General features: G+C 39.6%; 1 protein-coding gene across 7 annotated transcripts in view; it reads left to right on the top strand.

The window, feature by feature from the left end:
• The window catches only part of zmiz1a (zinc finger, MIZ-type containing 1a), a 509,241-nt gene that overhangs the window by 452,739 nt on the left and 36,776 nt on the right, over window positions 1-19,726 (top strand). For 5 of the 7 annotated variants that reach the window (XM_057849271.1, XM_057849276.1, XM_057849274.1 and 2 more), the window contains one exon: window positions 7,277-7,312. The exons of the other annotated variants lie outside the window; for them this stretch is intronic. In XM_057849271.1, coding sequence (XP_057705254.1) covers window positions 7,277-7,312 — 36 coding nt within the window. The remainder of the gene's footprint in view (window positions 1-7,276; window positions 7,313-19,726) is intronic. 7 annotated transcript variants of the gene reach the window in all.

Here is a 19,726-nt window from a genome sequence, read left to right on the forward strand (position 1 = left end):
GCAGACAGTGTGCTTACGTATGGAGTCACGCGGTTTTCAGGAAGCCAAACAAACAGAAGCCCGGTAGGCTAACGCCAGCGGCTAATGCTACAAACGGGATGGAGTCCGGCTTAAGTTAGCTTCACCAAACTTTCACCCAACATTAAGTAAACTCTTGGCCGGTTCCAGACGGGCTTTCACCCGCAGTCCTCCCTGGTTCTCACGATTTCAGGAGAGGATGCTTTCAGTGCTTTCTTCTGGTAGCCAAGCCACAGGCTAACGCTAGCGGCTAACAGCGGCTACAAATGAACGTGAAAGAGTCTGATAGCGGCTCTAACCTTGTCGAAACGGCTGAAATTAATGAGTGGACTGGGCACGGACTTCATGTAGCAATCATGATGTCGTGTTATTTGGCATCTCTGTGTGATTTTTCTGAAAGCTTTCATGATGGTAAAGTACTCAGCATAAAGTATAATCCAACAGTAAAGTCTTTATATAATATGACAGTTTAATGGCCACAGCTATTTTTCTGTATGTGTTTGCTTTATTCTGCCATCATCAAACCTTAAATATTTCATTGGCATCAGAGCAATTCAGCTTTAATCTGATTGTGTCTGTGTGGGGGGTGCATGTATTAAAAAATATTTCGGGGGAAAAAAACCTGGAACCTTGACGTAAACACTTGTGTGGAATAATTATGTCACAGCAGCCATTACCAATAAGTTGTCTGAAGTGTACTGTTAAAGCTGCAAGTCATTTGCGTTAGAATGACATGTTTGCACAGTCGTCATATTGATTTTTATAATGTTGTACATTTTTCAAGTCATACAAGCTGTTATAAATGTTCACACTAGAATTGTTATTGTTTAGAAGATTTTTTTAGTACTTAATGTTTAGACTGCATGTGCAATTGTTAAATTGAAAGCTGGTAAATAAATTTAACGAGAAACGGTCAATTTGTATTCCATGGATTGATTCAAATTTTCAAATTATATAACAGTCCGCTTGGGCGAATTTATCGTTATCGAGGTAAATCTGCTCAATTTATCGTGATACGTACTTAAGGCCGTATCGCCCAGCCCTAAGTCAAGCTACGTATTTATTCATTTACATGTATTCATGGAGTTTTACACTTTTTACACAGTTTTTAACTCACTTCTCCTACACTGCACACAATAACAAGAAAAAAATGGCCCAAATATATACAGTGTTTTGAAATTGAAACTGCAATTTGAGTGTAAAGCAGGAATTGTGTCTATAGTTTAGAAGGACTGAATCAGGGGCATGGAGCATGAATTGTGGTCATTGTGTCTGAAGTTAGTCCCAGGAAAATGTGTGAAAACTTTGAGGAAAAAACAGTAACAGGCTGAGTTTGTGTCGTGAGAAGGGGAATATATTAGGAGAATATAAGGAGTATTTGTCTTGGGAAAGACCGAGTCGACCTCTGCTGGGTTTTCTAGTGTTAAGAAAAAATATCTGATTAAGACTTTATGAATTTGCATTGAAGGCCTTATGGGAGTGATGTCCTAATTATTATAAAATCCATCTCTCCTGCTCCGTGAAGAGCGCAAAAGGGCACTCGGGCAATAAAAGCTCCTACGGGCCATTCAATCAGTGTTTAACCTTAAAGTGGGCAACTTCATTAGCAAACAATAACACATCTTGTACTGGACCGTGTCGGAAACTGTTATTTGGTACCACTTTCAGCATTGTGCGGAATGACTTGCAGCGCTGTTTGGAGACAATTTGCTGACCTCCTGACTCACTCGTAACATTCTGACGGAAAGCTGCGCGGCCGGCATTGTTTTCACTGCGGCTTTCACTCGTGAATCATCGTCTCACCCGCCTTCCCCGGCGCCATCCTCTCATTTAAAGGAGAAGTTGCTCGGTCTGACAATGTATGGATTGCGATGGTGATTTCTGCGAGTACTAACCAATGTCAAATATTGATAGCTGTGAGGATGGAATTCTCTGCCTTGGGCTGTAATGCCTCAACTATTCAGCTCTTTCTCTCATGTCTTCTCTAATGGCACTGGAATGTCATCACATTTTAATCACAGCCTTACGTAATTACACTTTTTTTCCTGCCCACTTGCGATTTCCTCGAAGGAAAAAGCATGTGGTGGTCATGGAGATAAGTAGCATGTCTGCTTATAATTAGCCATGTGATATTTACTGTAGTGGGAGCGGGGCGGGGGGCTGTTCATGTACGATAAGAGCTTCTCGATTACTCGTCCATGTGATGGGCTTTCCTCTACGAACAAATCCTGGTGTTTACTTGCTCGACATACAGACCTCTCAGCTTGCTGTATTGTACATGAGAGTCTTATTTCTCGCTTTTTTGGTTTTGTATTCATGTTAGACAGCATAATGTTGTAGTGATTAACCACCTGCATCGCATTTTTAAGGTTCTGGTTTGAAGCCATTCTGTAGAGTTTGGATTTTTTCTGCATGTTTATTCGGGTTTTTGTTAGCGTTCTTCCTACATTCCAGAAACATGCATGTTAGATTCATTGAAGAATCTAAATTGACAGATTAATCTGCATTAGTGGAAAAAAATCTGCCGAAAAGGAGACTCAAAGACGATATCCTATCAGTTCTGTCTCATCTCTCTTTCCCTCCGCTGTGTGTCTATTGATGACAGAATGGTCAGCGCGCAAGCACAGTAAAGCGGGCACTGCCCCCTGTAAATATCCAATCATTGTTAGGGGTGTGCCATCTTAGGCACCCCACGATTCGATTTGATCACGATTCAGGGTGCTACGATTCGATTCTTGAACGATGATCACGGTATTGGCGATGATCACGATTATCATTAGAGATGTCCTGATCGATTGGGTCCGATCAGGTCATTTTCAAAGTATCGGAATCTGCAAAAAAAATATCGGACATACCTTTTTTTAATATACAGTGTATATATATTTTTTTTAATTAAATCGTTTTCTAATTGTATTTAACATTACAGACATAATATCTTACACTCATTCAGAGTCTTTAGTTTTGGCTTAAGGTAGGGTTATCAAATTTATCCCGATAATGGCGGTGATTTTTTTTTTTTTTTAAATGTATCACATTACAATATTTAACGCAATTAATGCATGCGCTGCACGACCCACTCACCATTGTGGCGCTCAATCTGTAATGGCGCCGTTTTACCTATATAGAGAGCTAAAAGGCAGCGTAAAATGAGTAGAGTGACTTTTGGAAGCCTTTGGAGCCTTTTTTTAATTGGCTAAAGCCTTACAATCCCTCTCCCTACAATTAGAAATATCGTGGGAAGCAATGTGGGGAAGCAAGGTAGTAATTGATCTTTTTCTTAATTCATTCATTCATTCATTTTCCATGCCGCTTTTTCCTCACGAGGGTCGCGGAGGTGCTGGAGCCTATCCCAGCTAACTCGGAGCAGTAGGCAGGGGACACCCTGAACTGGTTGCCAGCCAATTGCAGGGCACAAGGAGACATACAACCATTCACGCGCACACTCATACCTACGGACAATTTAGAGTGTTCAATCAGCCTACCATGCATGTTTTTGGGATGTGGGAGGAAAACGGAGTTCCCGGAGGAAACCCACGCAGGCACGGGGAGAACATGCAAACTCCACACAGGAAGGCCGAAGCCCGGGATTGAACCCTTGATCTTAGAACTGTGAGGCAGACGTGCTAACCACTCAGCCACCGTGCCGCCCTTTTTCTTAATACTCTATGTTATTTCCCAACGCAGAGAAGATATATCAATTGGTAGGACTACGCACAGTCATGGTTCCACTTCCCATCAATACTCAAACTAAAACGATCGGATCGGATTGGGAGCAAAAAAAACATGATCGGAACAACCCTAGTTATCATGATTATCACGATTATGCATCGTACATTACTAATTGATAAAGTAGACAAAACAAATTTTTGTCCACTATTTATTTGAAATATCGTAATGATTCAACAGGAACGATGGAAACATGCCCATACAACAAAAAGATGCCCTTAAACTGCTTATTTATTTATTTAATTTTACAACAAAATGCGAAAACATTAACCATTTTAAAGGGAGTACTTATTTCACTCAACAATACAATAAAATTTACACGGGTGGAATGAATTCCACTTTTTCTGGAAACAAAGTGTCCTTAGAAATAAGCCTTCTTTTAACCAATATACTTTGTTTTCACAGATTTCTGTACTAATTTGCATGTTTGTAGTGTTACCGCTGTACTTAATCATGGATTTACACATTCTGCATATGAAATACACGTTAGCGAATTAGCTAATAAGCTTAGCGCTCGGCGCTAACAATAAACACCTAAAAAACAACAACAATAAAGGCTAATCAGTACAAGGGGGTTTGTGTACTCACCTCTTATGGACACACGCGGGTTTTAGCAACTCAGGACATTTTTCAATTGATATGACTTGAAACCACAGCTGGGCATCTGAAATACGAGGAGCAACGAACTATCCCTCTTCCCCTCTCGCTCTAAAAAAAAAAAGTGCGCGCAGAGGCGCCTGCCTGTCTCATACACAAATTCATTTTTCAGTCTTTTAAAAAGGAGTAAATCTCTCCCCCAGTAACCGGGAACATCCATCATAACGTTGTGCGTGTGTCCGTTAACGGTGTGTGGGCGGCAGACGTGTCTTGAGTTTCGTTACGCTACGAGCGGCTGTCATAAAGTTATGAGGGAAAATCATCGTTTTTGAGCCTTTATGAATCGTAATCGAATCGTCACGCGTCGAATCGTGATACATGTAATAATCGATGTTTTGGAACTCCTCTAATCACTGTTAGCACTAGAGATGTCCCGATCCGATATTTGGATCGGATCGGATGCCGATATGGGCAAAAAAATGCGGATCGGTATCGGATCGGCCGACACGGAAAAATTCCGATCCAGACTTCCGATCCAGTTTTTTTTTTAAATCCGGTCCGTTTTTTTTCAGCGCACCGATATACATAATCCATTCCAGTTTTTGCTTCGGTTTCCCTAAAATCCGATCCGCATTTTACGGCACTCCTTCAACACACTACATTACCGTCTCCCAATTTACCGAGAGACTTTATCGGTAAAAATGTCAGCTGTGTGGATCATTACACCTTAAAGGATGACAAAGACGAAGCGGCAGAGTGCAACATATGCCACAATAAAGTCAAGCGTGGTGGTAAAGCTGTAAGAAGTTTTAATAGAACCAACGTAACTAACACTGGCAGAAACTTTTGCTATGCGTGACAAACTGGCACTCAACAGTCCCAAAGCCAAGGGAATAACAAGAGTCATTGCCGAAGAATTCATGATGGATGACGAGCCATTATCTCTCGTGAGTAAAGACGCACCATCCAACACTTTTATGCTGCATTCCAGAGAAGTGGGAAGTCGGATTTATCCCACTCGGATGGTACCAGTTCCGACCTCAAAGCGTTCCAAGCAAATGTAAACAACAAAACATGGCTGATCGCGACGAGGTGTGTTTTATTTTGGCCATCCAAAGACATTTTGACCTCCAGCGAACCTGCCTTCCTATAAGCGATCAAATAGTAGAGCAAAAACGACGGCTGCGTTATTGCCCACACTGTAAACTGCCTTTTTTTAGTTACATCCTTTGCTGATCGTCAATATAAAAACATAGCACAACAAAGATAATTCACTGTATGAGAAAAAATACATGGCGTCTCGAATAAACTTGATTTACTTCATTATTGTGTTATCATTCAATACGTTTTCTTGAGCGCCATTTTGTCCAGTGACGTCAGATTGAAACAACTTGGAAGTCGGGGTAGTTATTTTTTCTCCGACTTCGCGACTTGGACCTCCCAGTTTGAGTGGCGTTCCAATGATATTTTCCTAGTCGGAGGTCGGAAAAGTCCGACATCCCACTTTTCTGGAACGCAGCATTAGAACCACGGTACAACATGCCCAGACGTCATTACGTCCTTCAGCGATTCGGCCGTGGAAGATTCGAGAACAATTCACAAACATCCAAATTCCGATTATTGAAATATGTCAAGTAAAGCGGAACTAATACACAGCGCGGTCTTCGGGACACAATGCCGTCCATCATGCTTGTCTAATAGATATCATATGTATATAGAACTAGATGCAAAATGACAGACTCGACACAGTTAGCAACACGTGCATTAAAAACTACGTGCGTTAGTAAACAGCCGCCATCTTAGAGCAGGAGACTTCCCTTGTAGGCTGTTGTAGTGAACCTTTCAAGCGAACGTAATTCACTTTTTATTTAAAACACTCCTAAATCGGCAAAATATTGACTTGAATCTATCTTCAAAACAGTTTTAAAACTTTCACATGTTAAAAGTAGACAGAAGGGAAATTATGGAATAACGGGAGCAATTTTAACAACTTTAACAGTTGATTCGCAAAATTAAATGAATTGAATGTAGTTTAAAGCTGCTGATACAGAATGGGGACTTGAGTATTTTATTTATAGTTTCAAAATGTTAACTTGATACTGAAATAGTCGTTTATTTAAACCTGAGAGGCTTTTTATACAATTTTTGTCACTCATGCACGAAACATTAAAAGCATCTAATAGCGTGGGGGGTTTGTGGGATTTTCCACTGACAGTTTACAATATTATTTGCACGTTTTTCTGACTGACTATGCCATTTCTGTTTGTTATTTATAATGTTTTGTGTTTGTCACGGAATAAACAGGTCAGTTTCTTGTTACCAATCATTGTGTGTTATTCCAACTCACCTAATTCAGCTGGCTAGTTGTTATCAAGAGTACTAAAACCCTTTTCAACGTGAGTCTGACAACTAAGTAAGGAGGCTAAATAACTTTAAACTTTAATACATGCTCAGATAGGCCGGTATCGGTATCGGCCAGTATCGGTATTGGATCGGAAGTGTAAAAGAATATCGGATCGGAAGTGCAAAAACCTGGATCGGGACATCCCTAGTTAGCACTGTAAATGAGCCTAGCCTAAAATGGTACACGACACTCCGGCGTCATAAAGTCAAAATCGCTTAATTCGAATACGTTGTAACCCGGACACTACTTGTAAAGCTTCTCCTTGGACAAGACCTAAATACAGAAGCTCCTCTACTGATGTCGGTTTTTGTTTTCCAGTCTTATGCAGTGTTACGTTGAAGTGGAAAAGCCACCGCCCCAGACCAAGGCGAGTGGAGCTTAGCGATACTATGCAGTGGGAAAAGGACATGTTGAGAGCATCAAATTGCTCTGTCGTCATCCCTGTGCTGCAAAGCGTTGCATTATGTTTGGTGTTCATGCTGATTTGTGTCCCTCTGCCCCATTTAAAAATGTGTAATTTGAACCCCACAGAAACCAGCACCTGCAGGAGATGTCAGACTGACTCAGGTAGAGCTACTTTCTCTTCCTGGCTGCAGCATCTCTTGCCTTGTGACATAAACATACATATTGTGGTGCGGAGGGGATCTGCCCACTCCCTTCCATCGCCACCTGTTCTCTGTCTAGCATCCCTCCATCCATCCTCTTCCCCCCCTCTGCGCGCTCATGTCTGTTGTCCTGCCAGAGGTCATGGATGAAATTCTCTTCAAAGGTCCTACCAATGCAATAAAAAAGATTTTTTGGGGGGTTCGACACGTCTTTAAAAGGTGCTAGTTGTTTGATTCTAAGCCTGGTTTCTGTCAGCTGTTCAATTTGACGGCTGAGCAGTAGAGGAGGCGGGGCAGGATGAGGGCGGGGGCATCACTGCTTAAATGGCTTCCATCACATTCCCGCAAAAAGCATGACTCCCCCAACCCTCATCCACGGGATTTTATTATCCTTCCATTTTGCATAATATTTAGCGCCCACACGGCATAGATTTACCTGCCAGTCTTTTTACGGATGTTTCCTTTTAATCATCCCACACATTGTCTCTCAGGGCTGCTTTGTTTGTTGCTGCACATTTTCCATGTAGTCTTTTTTTTGCTCTTTTGTCTGTGTTTTATCAGCTCAAATACAATAGAGCCGCATGCACTTGTACGTGTTTTTGTTATCAAAGCTCATCATGAGCGCGTTGGAAAATATTGTAAATGGAGTCAAGGTGCGAGCACAGGTCCCGCTGTTCTGCCGATAACACTGGTGCGTACCGTATGTGCTAATTATCAGTGTATAAAGCTAATGTACTGAGACGGATTAAAACTTTCGTACTTAGATTGGGTTACTGTTCTGCCCACGTCTCACTATTTTCTATTGGCTATAAATTGCAAAGCAATAATTCCTTGTCTTTATGAACCCAAATATTTTCAACATATTTTTATCTAGGGCTTTGCCTTGCAAAAGCCATGATAATGTTGGGAAAAATATACGGAAATTTGCCAAAAACTTTCCCATTCACTTTTAATGGGAACTTTCCCATTACCTTCCAATGAAATTTACATTGAATTGATGTTATTGACGGCCATGTATGTTGAATCTATTGATGCCAATGTACTTGGATTCCATTGATGCGTATGTAAGTCGATGCCATTGACGGCCATACAGGTCCAAATTTCCCATTCATTTTCAATAGCAAAAATATGAATGTCCCCAAATCAACAGGAAATGAGCAGATATCAATAGGACGTGTCCCCCAAATGTCCCTGATTCATTTGACGCATATGGAAATAGATGCTATTCACGGCCATGGAGGTCCAAATTTCCCATTCATTTTCAATGGCAAAAAAAGCCAATGTTCTCAAATCAACAGGAAATGACCATATATCAATAGGACGTGTCCCCCAAATGTCACTGATTCCTTTGACGCATATGGAAATAGATGCTACTGACGGCCATGGACGTCCAAATTTCCCATTCATTTTCAATGGCAAAAAATAAAAACAATGTTTTCAAATCAACAGGAAATGACCAGATATAAATACGACGTGTCCCCCAAATGGAAATAAATGCTATTGATGGCCATGGACGTCCAAATTTCCCATTCATTTTCAATGGCAAAATAAAAAAAACAATGTTCTCAAATCAACAGGAAATTAACAGATATCAATAGGACGTGTCCCCCAAATGTCCCTGATTCCTTTGACGCATATGGAAATAAATGCTATTGACGGCCGTGGACGTCCAAATTTCCCATTCATTTTCAATGGCAAAAAAAAAAAAAAAAAGTTTTTTTTTTTTAATCAACAGGAAATGACCAGATTTAAATACAACGTGTCCCCCAAATGTCCCCGATTCCTTTGACGCATATGGAAATAGATGCTATTGATGGCCATTGACGTCCAAATTTCCCATTCATTCTCAATGGCAAAAAAAAAAACAATGTTCTCAAATCAACAGGAAATGACCAGATATAAATACGACGTATCCGCCAAATGTCCCCGATTCCGGTGACTCATATGGAAGTCAATGCCATTGACGGCCATGGACATCTAAAATAGTGCTGCAACGATTAATCGAGTAACTTGAGTATTCGATTAGAAAAAAAGATTAGAATTAAATTTTGCTGCTTTGAGTATTCGTTTAATTATTGTGGCGTTGTAATGGTTTATTTTGAAAGTGTTTGCATTCAGTTTTATTGATTTGAGTGGATACACTGCCATCTAGTCTGCCTCATTTCATATGGCTGAATCCAGCTGCTCCATGTTAAAACCAACATAAGCTCAGTATTTGTTTGAGCTCATGTTTTTTTAATGCATTTGTAATTTAGTTTATGGGTATATTTAGCCGTTTTTTGTGGGAATATGTTTTTGAACCATTTGTTAAGAGCGTTGTAAAAAAAAAAAAAGGATAAATAAATAAAAATAGCATTTAAGCTTTTGCTATGTTAGTTAGCGAATTGTTATTTTGTTGTACATAAATCCTTATTTATATTATATAGATATATAAAATATTTTTTTATACCGTTTGAGGCTCAGCTCAGGTATTTTAATTTTTCATGTTCCTTATCCGCTTAGTCGATTATTCGACAAACTAGTTCATCGATGTATCGACTACTAAAATAATCGATAGCTGCAGCCCTAGTCTAAAATATCCCATTTATTTCCAATGGCATATACTTTGTTTTATGCCATTCCCGGCCATGTATGTTGATTCCACTGATGCCAAAGTACTTGGATTCCATTGACGCAAATGTAAGAATTTCCCATTCATTTATCAACAATACCTGTCCCCCAAATGTCCCTAAACCAATCTGGGCGGGGCTAAGATCTGTATGTCCACACAGCAAAGCCCTAGAGTAATTTCTCCAGAAATTGCAGTTTCTAGTTAATACAATTGTACCTCAACATGCTATCCTTTTGACATCCAACATAAAATTCTTTTATTAATTTTTTTTTTTTTTCCCTTCAGGCATGACAAATCCAACAAACATACATCATTTATATATGTTTACAATTAATTCAACCTGAAAAGAAAAGGGCAGACGGGAGAAGCCGAAGCATATTGAGACCCGCCCCCAGTATACCATAGGACGCAGAAACAATTTTTGACATTCAGATTGCGTAGTGATTACAAGGTTTCGACTTGCCATTTGCCCCGACATATGATGACAAGCTCGAAATACAATGATTTATGACAGCGCTGCAATTTCATTGTTTTCCCGCAAGGCGGACACTTTTTTTTTTCTTTTTTTTTTCTTGGGACAGAAATAAACATGGGTCCCAAGGCGGTTAGTGCAGGTGGTAGGGCTGCAGCTGTCGAATATTTTAGTAACCGAGTATTCTACTAAAAATTCCACCGATTAATCGAGTAAACGGATAACTTTTTTTTTTTTTTTTAAGGTAAAGAGCAATTATTATAAATATACAGTGGTACCTCTACATACAAAGTTAATTCGTACCAGGACGTTGTTTGTAAGTCGAAATGGTCGTATGTCGAGCAGGATTTTCCCATAAGAAAGTATTTTAACTCCATTAATTCGTTCTCTGCCCGAAAACCTAAACTAAATCCTTAATAAATCCTTAATAACATGAAAAAGCATGTTTATTTCATAATACACGTGGTATTTTATGCTCCTGAATGAAATGGACCGCTTGGATGTGTGTGGAAGCGATCGCTATATTTATTTAGTTTTTTTTTATCCCGCACCATGAAAATGAGTGACAGTCTCGAGTTGAGAAAGAGGGCACTGTGACGTGTACGGAGGAAGGAGTCCTCTTCACTATACAGCCGTACTGTTGTATGAGATGGACCAAGGATTCAGCTGATTTTGCGGATTATTACGTTTATTTTTCGCGTCACGCCAGCCAAATGCCTGCAGAAAAATCTTGCTGTAGGAGGGAGAGGCGTGTGCGCCTTTTTGGGGTTTCAAAAGGTTCCCATTCACCAGTGGATATTGGCCAAAACAAGCCCTACGACTGTGGGACCATGGGACTTACGAGGAAGTGTTTTGAATTATGTCAGACTGGGATCATTTTATTATGTCAGACTGGGATCATTTTATTATGTAGTTGGCTTGCATTTTGTGACATGCTCCTTGTCCCCTCGGCCGACGACCGGCGGCTTATCGCACATCCCCCTGCCGGGAGTGCACTACTAGTATACTCGGCTTATTCCCCTCTTCAAGTGCCCGGTGTTCTGTCAAATTTTCCGACCGATCAGAAATTGCAACTTTGAGTTAAAAATAGCCGCGAATACAGCCGTTACAAAGTAAACACTACAAACTTTCTTTAAATAAAGGACTACTTACGTTTGATCATGGATTGGCATGTAAATGTTCAGCGGTCATTGTCCAGCTGCTCCTCGGCGAGCTCTCTTGTCCGTATTAGCAAGGGAAAGAGCTGTAAATTGCTCTACGCCGGCTGGTTTGCCGATCGGCAAAGACAATCGACAACCCAGTCGTCATGTGAAATTATCCGGGCTAGTTATGTGTGATTTTCCGCTTCGAAGACTTTGAAACATTACTCGGTTAGGGTTAGCATGTCGGCTAGCTGTCAAGCCTTTTGGTTTGTTTACATTCTCCGAAGCCGGGGAAGGGAAATGACATATGTCCGATTTAGCTGTCATAAAATATCGTTCAGGAGGTGCGACAGTAAAGGTGAAGTTGACAGTTTTGACCATTATGGAGTAATTTTGCCATGTCATCTTGAATAAATGCTTTTTTATTACTTCATATTCCATTTAGCACAATACTGTTATTTGTCATGACCATGCCATTCATTTAGCTATTGGGGAAAAATACTTGGATAAAAAAATAATATCCGGTAAAAATATTGGAGTAGAGAGATTGAAACAGTGACATTTTGCGGCTCTCTTCGTCACGTTTTCCTCGTTCTGAATAATTCCCCCTCAACGGGCTGACTGGTCCTCCTCAAGCCATTAATTTAGCTATTGGAGAAACTGCTTGGATAAAAAGAATATCCTGTAAAAATATTGGGAGTAGAGAGACTGAAACAATGACATTTTGCAGCTCTCTTCGTCGCGTTTTCCTCGTTCTGAACAATTCCCCCTCAATGGGCTGAATAGTAAAACCGATGAGCCTAGTCTACCGCTGACGTCATCCACCTGTTGGGGACGCTAGAGCCCTATAATGGTAGGCGTGGCTAACTGGCAGATTAAAAGACTAATTTCTCGTCATCCGCTCTTTGCTAAATTGTTGTATATAGTCGAATCGTCTCAAAATATGATTCTAATTCACATAATAATCCTATTTAAGACTTTTTTCTCGTGTCGTACGCACTTAAATAAAGCCCGTATGAAAGCCACGCATCTACAGTAGTCATAATAAATAGAAACCTAGCCCTCCGTAACGTTACTCCATCCAAGGCACTCCATTACGTTAGCAAGGTACAGTAACGTTAATCTTTACTTATTAGCGCTTGGCGCTCTACTGCTTTAAGATGGCGGCTGTTTACTAATGCCAGCGAGTCTGTCAATTCGCATCTAGTACCTATACAAGTGATATCTATGGGACGCATCAGATGCTACCACCATAGCATTATACATGCGGGCGTAGTTTGTAGCAACGTTGGCATAGTTTGATTTGATTATTGATTTTTATATTTGATTGATTTGATTTGATAGTTTGTGTTCAAATGTGGTCAAAGTTACATCATAAAAAAGGAAAGAAGCTTAAATAGTGTTTGGTAGAAGAGAAACACAAATATTAGTTCACTTTGAATATGGCTTTCTCAATTTCGCTTTATAAATTATATACTAGTATATTTTTTATGTGCCCTTATCGAACGCTGACTTACTATACAACTCAATATATACAGCATTCCAGTCCTTCGCTATATGGATCTCATGTTGCAGATTTGGGATTTAACGCTTATGTATTTGCCGATTGAGATAGCAAATGAAGTGGCAGTTATATAGATCTCAAAGTCCTTATTTCTCTTCATACTTATTTTAAAACACTTTTATTGGATATAAAGATCTCAGCATACAAAAAACATTTATTTCCAACTGTGCTTCTCGAGTTGAAGCAAATCAGTCCCAAATGTGTTCGAAAGTTTTACAAACACTTTACAGTGCTAACTTCGGGGGGGGAAAGTGATTGCTAACCAGAGATAAATGCTTCCTGTTTTGTTTGTGCAAAGGCATTTCCTGTGTGACGTAAATCAGCGCTGCACAGAGGAGAATATTGTCAATGTTCCGACAACATTCACAGGGTATCCGTGGGGTCAGATTTGGTTGATTTTAGCAACACCAGTGGACAAAAGCATTAGTGTTTTGCTTAAGGAAGACTGCGTTTCCCATGAGGACCAGCGCACACCCGCACAGTGTCATAAAATCATCAATCAATCAAAAATCAATCTCCCGGTCACTTGCATTGTTATCAGAGCTGGGAATCTTTGGGCACCTAACGATTCGATTACGATTCAGAGGCTCCGATTCGATTATAAAACGATTATTGATGCACCCCCCTCGCCCCCCCTTTTTTTTTTTTTTTTAATGTTTTGTACATAGAGTTCCAAAATTGTTCTAAAATACTCTCAGGCTAAACCAAACTACTATTTCAGTATCAAGTTAACATATAGCAGTAAACAAATATACAAAAATAACAGTAAATAAAAAAACTCCAGTCCCCATTCTGTATCAGCAGCTTTAAACTACATTCAATTAATTTAATGTTGTGAATCAACCGTTAAAGTTGTTAAAATTGCTCCCGTTATTCCATAATTTCCCTTTTGTCTACTTTCGACATGTGATTTTAAAGCTATTTTAAAGATAGATTCAAGTCATTATTTTACCGATTTGGGAGTATTTTAGATAAAAAGTTAATTAGGTTCGCTTGGAAGGTTCGCTACAACAGCCTTGCAGGGAAGTGTACTGCTTTAAGATGGCGGCCGTTTACTAACGCCCGCATCTAGCTTTTTGTAGATGTGCTGCTAACGCTACCGAATCTATAATGCATCTAGTCCTATATAAATGATATCTACCGTAACATTATGTGGATGTACTCTGTAGCAGCTTTTCTGCAGCAGTCAGGTATGTTGTTGTTTTTTATCTCGTGGCATGAGTTGAGCTAGAGCCGTGAGTTGAGCATTGGCATTACCCGAGGGCCCGGGTAATGAGAAGCATGATGTTTAGCTACTCTCGCTCCATTCTTCATTGCGTCAAAGACCGCGCGGCGCGCTGAGTGTGTTGTACTTTCGCTTTACTTGGCATATTTCAATAATCGGAATTTGGATGTTTGTGAATCGTTCTCGAATCTTCCACGGCCAAATCGCGAATAATCTAAGAATCGGAAATTTTGCACACCTCTAATTGTTATAATCATTTGTTTCGGTGTACCGTAATTATTTTCTGTATAAAGATTAATTTGGTGTTCAAAGAGTCTTTTTTTCAAACTTGAGTCTTGAAAAAGAGGGGGTCGTCTTATAATCAGGGCCGTCTTATATTCGGGCCAATACGGTATATCTTTTCATGGGACAACACTGACAAAATGACACTTTGACACAATGAAAAGTAGTCTGTGTGCAGTTTATATAATAGAATTCATTTATTTTCCCCTCAAAATAACTCAAAATATAGCCTGGCAACAAAAGTGAGTACACCGCATGGGAACTACGTACATCCCTAAATGTCCAAATTGAGTACTGCTTGTCATTTTCCCTCCAAACTGTCACGTGACTCGTTACAGTAGTGCTGTCAGCATTGCCCATGAAAAGATATACTTAGATATCTGCATAAATGCGAAGGGTGTACTCACTTTTGTGATACAGTGTATTTAGCAAGTAATTCCGGGCCTGTAAATTTCCTTCAAATCTTTTGTACATGTTTTTGCTGGTATCGATGTGAAACAGGTCTTCCATTTAATTCATTACAGTCTTTAATAATTCTTAAATTTGGCTTGTAGAAAACCCTACAGAGAGCCTGATTCATGACTTTGTCTCGTTAGCATTTTACACCAACTTTTCATGTTCCATACAACAGCTTGTGACATGCACTGGGGCTTGTCGACACGTGTTCAAATAGCACTTTTTGGAGTTGTCATTCAATTCTGCAACTGGGACGAGTTCGGACTCAGGTTGGACGAGAAAAATCCTGAAATTCAAGCTGTTCTGCATGAGGACACAATCTGTTCTCAGATCTTTTCTGTGACTCTGTTTACTTACAACAAGCTAGCATTTACTCTCATACATGACCGTGTATCGATCTCAGAAATTAGATTTATACATCCACCATCTTTTTTCCCCCCTTTTCTTTATTTACTGTAGCTGTGATACTCAGTCGTACTACATCACCACAACAATAATAGTCCTTCTGTTAATGGATCCTCACTTTTATCTTTCCAAAATACTTTCAAATACAACCAAATTACAACCGGTGACGTCAGCAACGAACAAATGCTATGCTAGGACGCAACGATTCGGGTCAAAGACACGCCATTAAGAACTTAAACGTTACGTCAATGTCAATATTAAGGTCGTTTTCACAGGCTTAAAACAGAATTACATTCAATAACTTGAAATAACATTCTGTGGGTTTTTCTCCCGATTTCCAACTTCGCGCCGACTTAGTCAGGCACCAGCTTGCAACAGGAGAATCTATGTGATTTTCAAAATAAAGCGTGAAAAGGAACACTTTGTATTTGACGCGCTATTTCAGACGACTTCTGGCTAATAGTGCGTAAATAATAAGCTATATATATTCATTTAAACGTCATGTTAAATTATACAAACTAAATTATTAATTTGGAATTTATCTTTTAGGGCTGCAGCTATCGATTATTTTAGTAGTCGATTAATCGATGAAGTAGTTCGAATAATCAAGTAATCAGATAAGGAACATGATAAATTAAAATACCTGAGCTGAGCCTCAAATGCTTTAAAAATAAGTAAAGGATCTATGTACAACAAAAGAACAATAGCTAACTTACATAGCAAAAGTCCGCTAGCTTAGATGCTATAAAACGCTAACGCTTTTTTTTTTTTTTTTTTTTTACAAAGCCCTTAACAAATGGTTCAGACACATATTCCCACAAAAAACTGCTAAATAAATTAAATAAACTAAATTACGAATGCATTAAAAAAAAAACATTAGCTCTAACAAAAACTTGGCTTATGTTGGTCTTAACATGGAGCATCTGGATTTAGCCATGTGAAATGAGGGAGACTAGAAGGCAGTGTATCCACCCAAATCAATAAAACTAAATGCAAACACTCTGAAAATAAACCATTACAACGCCACTTTAATTAAACGAATATTCGAAGCAGCAAAATTTAATTTGAATCTTTTTTTCTAATCAAATACTCGAGTTAATCGATTAATCGTTGCAGGACTAGTATATTTAAATAAATTTAGAAAAATAATAATAATTTGCATGACGTGGCGGCTTTTATTTTGGTGTGGCGGTGCACCACAATCTATTATGTATAGGGGAAACCCTGTTATGTATTCAGTTTTGTATTGCTGTTTGTATGTTTTTGGTGATAAAAACAGGTAATGCCCGAAAAAAGGGATGATTACCAAACAAGGTTAATGAGGTCAAAGGTCACAGAGAGAGAGGTCAGAACAGGAATTTCTCAAGAACAAACAAAGGGATGATCAAATTTGCAGGATAATTTTGTAATTTAAAATGGAAGAGGTGATTGAAATTTTGGGGTAATGAGGTCAAACGTCCCAGAGGTCAGTGAAGGAATTTCTTGTTATGGCTTGTTTTCTTTTGTAAATATTTTACCTACATTTTATTTCGGTCTTGAAAACAATACCAACTGGGATCCTAACCAAAATTACTTTGTTGGAACATAGCTTTTAATGTCACCATATAAGGCAGTAGTGTTGGCAGGGCTGTTAACACTGGCGACTTGGAGGTGAAGACAAGGCCACGCATTGTGCTAACCCCTCACTAAATATGTATGTTGGCCCACAGCAGACTCTGCCCTCCATTATGGATGACTCCAGGCCTTCGCTGAAGCAATGAGTCACCATGGCTGTCTTTTCAGCTAGAGCGACAGCAGCGATGGCTTGCAGCTGATGTTTAAGTCTAAATGGCGGGTTAGCAGCTTGAAGAGTCAGCGGCCGAGTGTGGAGGTGGTGATTTAGTGCAGAGATAAGCTGTGCGTAATAGCAGGGTGGAATAATTCCTCCTAAACGAGGAGGCTTGGCGCTCTACGCCCACAGTGACAATGAACACTCTCTTTCTGTCCTTTCTTTTTCTGGTTTAGTTGTTGCTTATTAGATTTGCATGTTTTTTGTTGTTGTTTATTTTTTCAAATACATTGCTGGACTGAACTATTTATGCGTAATCAGCAACTTAGTCTTAACAAACGAATGACAAGATGACTGTCACAAATAATGATAATAATTCAGAATAATTCGGTCACGGAAACAAAAATGAATTTAGAACATATTGTAACTAAGAAAATGACACTGGTGGGAATTTGAAATAATGCAACCAATACTAATTGTATAATACTGTGTTTTTTACAGTTTTGGTATTATACAGTGAGAGTTCTCGTTTTTCACGGTTAATGAGGACCCAAAGCGATAATTTATATTATTTATTTATATGTATATATATATATATTTTTTTTTTTAATGGTTTTTTTTTTTTTTTTTTTTTTTTTTTTTTTTTTTTTTGGCGTGTGTGTGTGTTTAATGTATTCAGATTTGGCATTGGAAAGGGAATACATAAACAGTGGGGAGAACAAGTACTTGATACACTGCCGATTTTGCTGGTTTTCCCACTTGCATAGCATGTAGAGGTCTGTAATTTGTATCATACGTTCTCTTCAACTGTGAGGGACGGAATCTAATACAAAAAAACAGAAAATCACATTGTATGATTTTTAAATAATAAATTTGCATTTAATTGCATGAAATAAGTATTTGATACATCACAAAAATCGAACTTAATATTTGGTACAGAAACCTTTGTTTGCTATTACAGATACCAAACGTTTCCTGTAGTCCTTGACAAGGTTTGCACACACTGCAGCGGGGATTTTGGCCCACTCCTCCATGCAGATCTTGTCCAGAGCCTTCAGGTTTCGGGGCTGCTGCTGGGTAACACGGACTTTCAGCTCCCTCCATAGATTTTCTATCGGGTTCAGACCTGGTGACTGGCTAGGCCACTCCAGGACCTTAAGATGCTTCTTACGGAGCCACTCTTTAGTTGCCTTGGCTGTGTGCTTTGGGTCATTGTCATGCCGGAAGACCCAGCCACGACCTATCTTCAGGGAAGGAAGGAGGTTGTCAGCCAAGATCTGGCGATACATAGCCCCATCCATCCTCCCCTCAATACGGTGCAGTCGTCCTGTACCCTTGGCAGAGAAGCAGCCCCAAAAAATGGTGTTTCCTCCTCCATGTTTCACGGTTGGGATGGTGTTCTTGGGGTTGTACTCATCCTTCTTTTTCCTCCAAACACGACGAGCCGAGTTTAGCCCAAAAAGTTCCATTTTGGTCTCATCCGACCACATGACCTTCTCCCATTGCTCCTCTGGATCATCCAGATGGTCAGTGGCAAACTTCAGACGTGTCTGGACATGCACTGGCTTCAGCAGCGGGACCTTGCGTGCGCTGTAGGATTTTAATCCATGACGGCGTAATGTGTTTCCGATGGTTTTCTTCGAGACTGTGGTTCCAGCTCTCTCCAGGTCATTGACCAGGTCCTGCCGTGTAGTTCTGGGCTGATCCGTCACCTTCCTCATGATCAGTGATGCCCCACGAGGTGAGATCTTGCATGGAGCCCCAGAACGAGGCAGATTGTCCGTCAACTTGAACTTCTTCCATTTTCTGATAATCGCTCCAACAGTTGTTACCTTCTCACCAAGCTGCTTGCTTATTTTCCTGAAGCCCATCCCAGCCTTGTGCAGGTCTATTATTTTATCCCTGATGTCCTTACACAGCTCTTTGGTCTTGGCCATTGTAGAGAGGTTGGAGTTTGTTTGTTTTTTGAGCATGTGAACAGGTGTCTTTTATACAGGTAACAAGTTCAAACAGGTGCAGTTACTTCCGGTAATGAGTGGAGAACAATATTTACTAGTTGGTAATGTATCAAATACTTATTTCATGCAGTTAAATACAAATGTATTATTTAAAAATTATACAATGTGATTTTCTAGATTTTTGTATTAGATTCCGTCCCTCAGAGTTGAAGAGAACTTATGATACAAATTACAGACCTCTACATGGCTTACAAGTGGGAAAACCAGCAAAATCGGCAGTGTATCAAATACTTGTTCTCCCCACTGTATGTTGAATCCACCATTTTTTTTTTTTTTTTAAACCTACAGGTGTTCAAAAACTCAGGTGAATACACATTTTAAAAATTATATATTTATTATCGGTTATCGGTATCGGCTTTGAGGAGCAGGAAGTTAACGATATAGGTATCGGTTTCAAAAAATGGATATCGTGCACCCCTAAATATAATATAAT

The sequence above is a fragment of the Corythoichthys intestinalis genome, chromosome 10, assembly GCF_030265065.1.
Source record: "Corythoichthys intestinalis isolate RoL2023-P3 chromosome 10, ASM3026506v1, whole genome shotgun sequence".
Lineage (NCBI taxonomy): Eukaryota > Metazoa > Chordata > Actinopteri > Syngnathiformes > Syngnathidae > Corythoichthys > Corythoichthys intestinalis.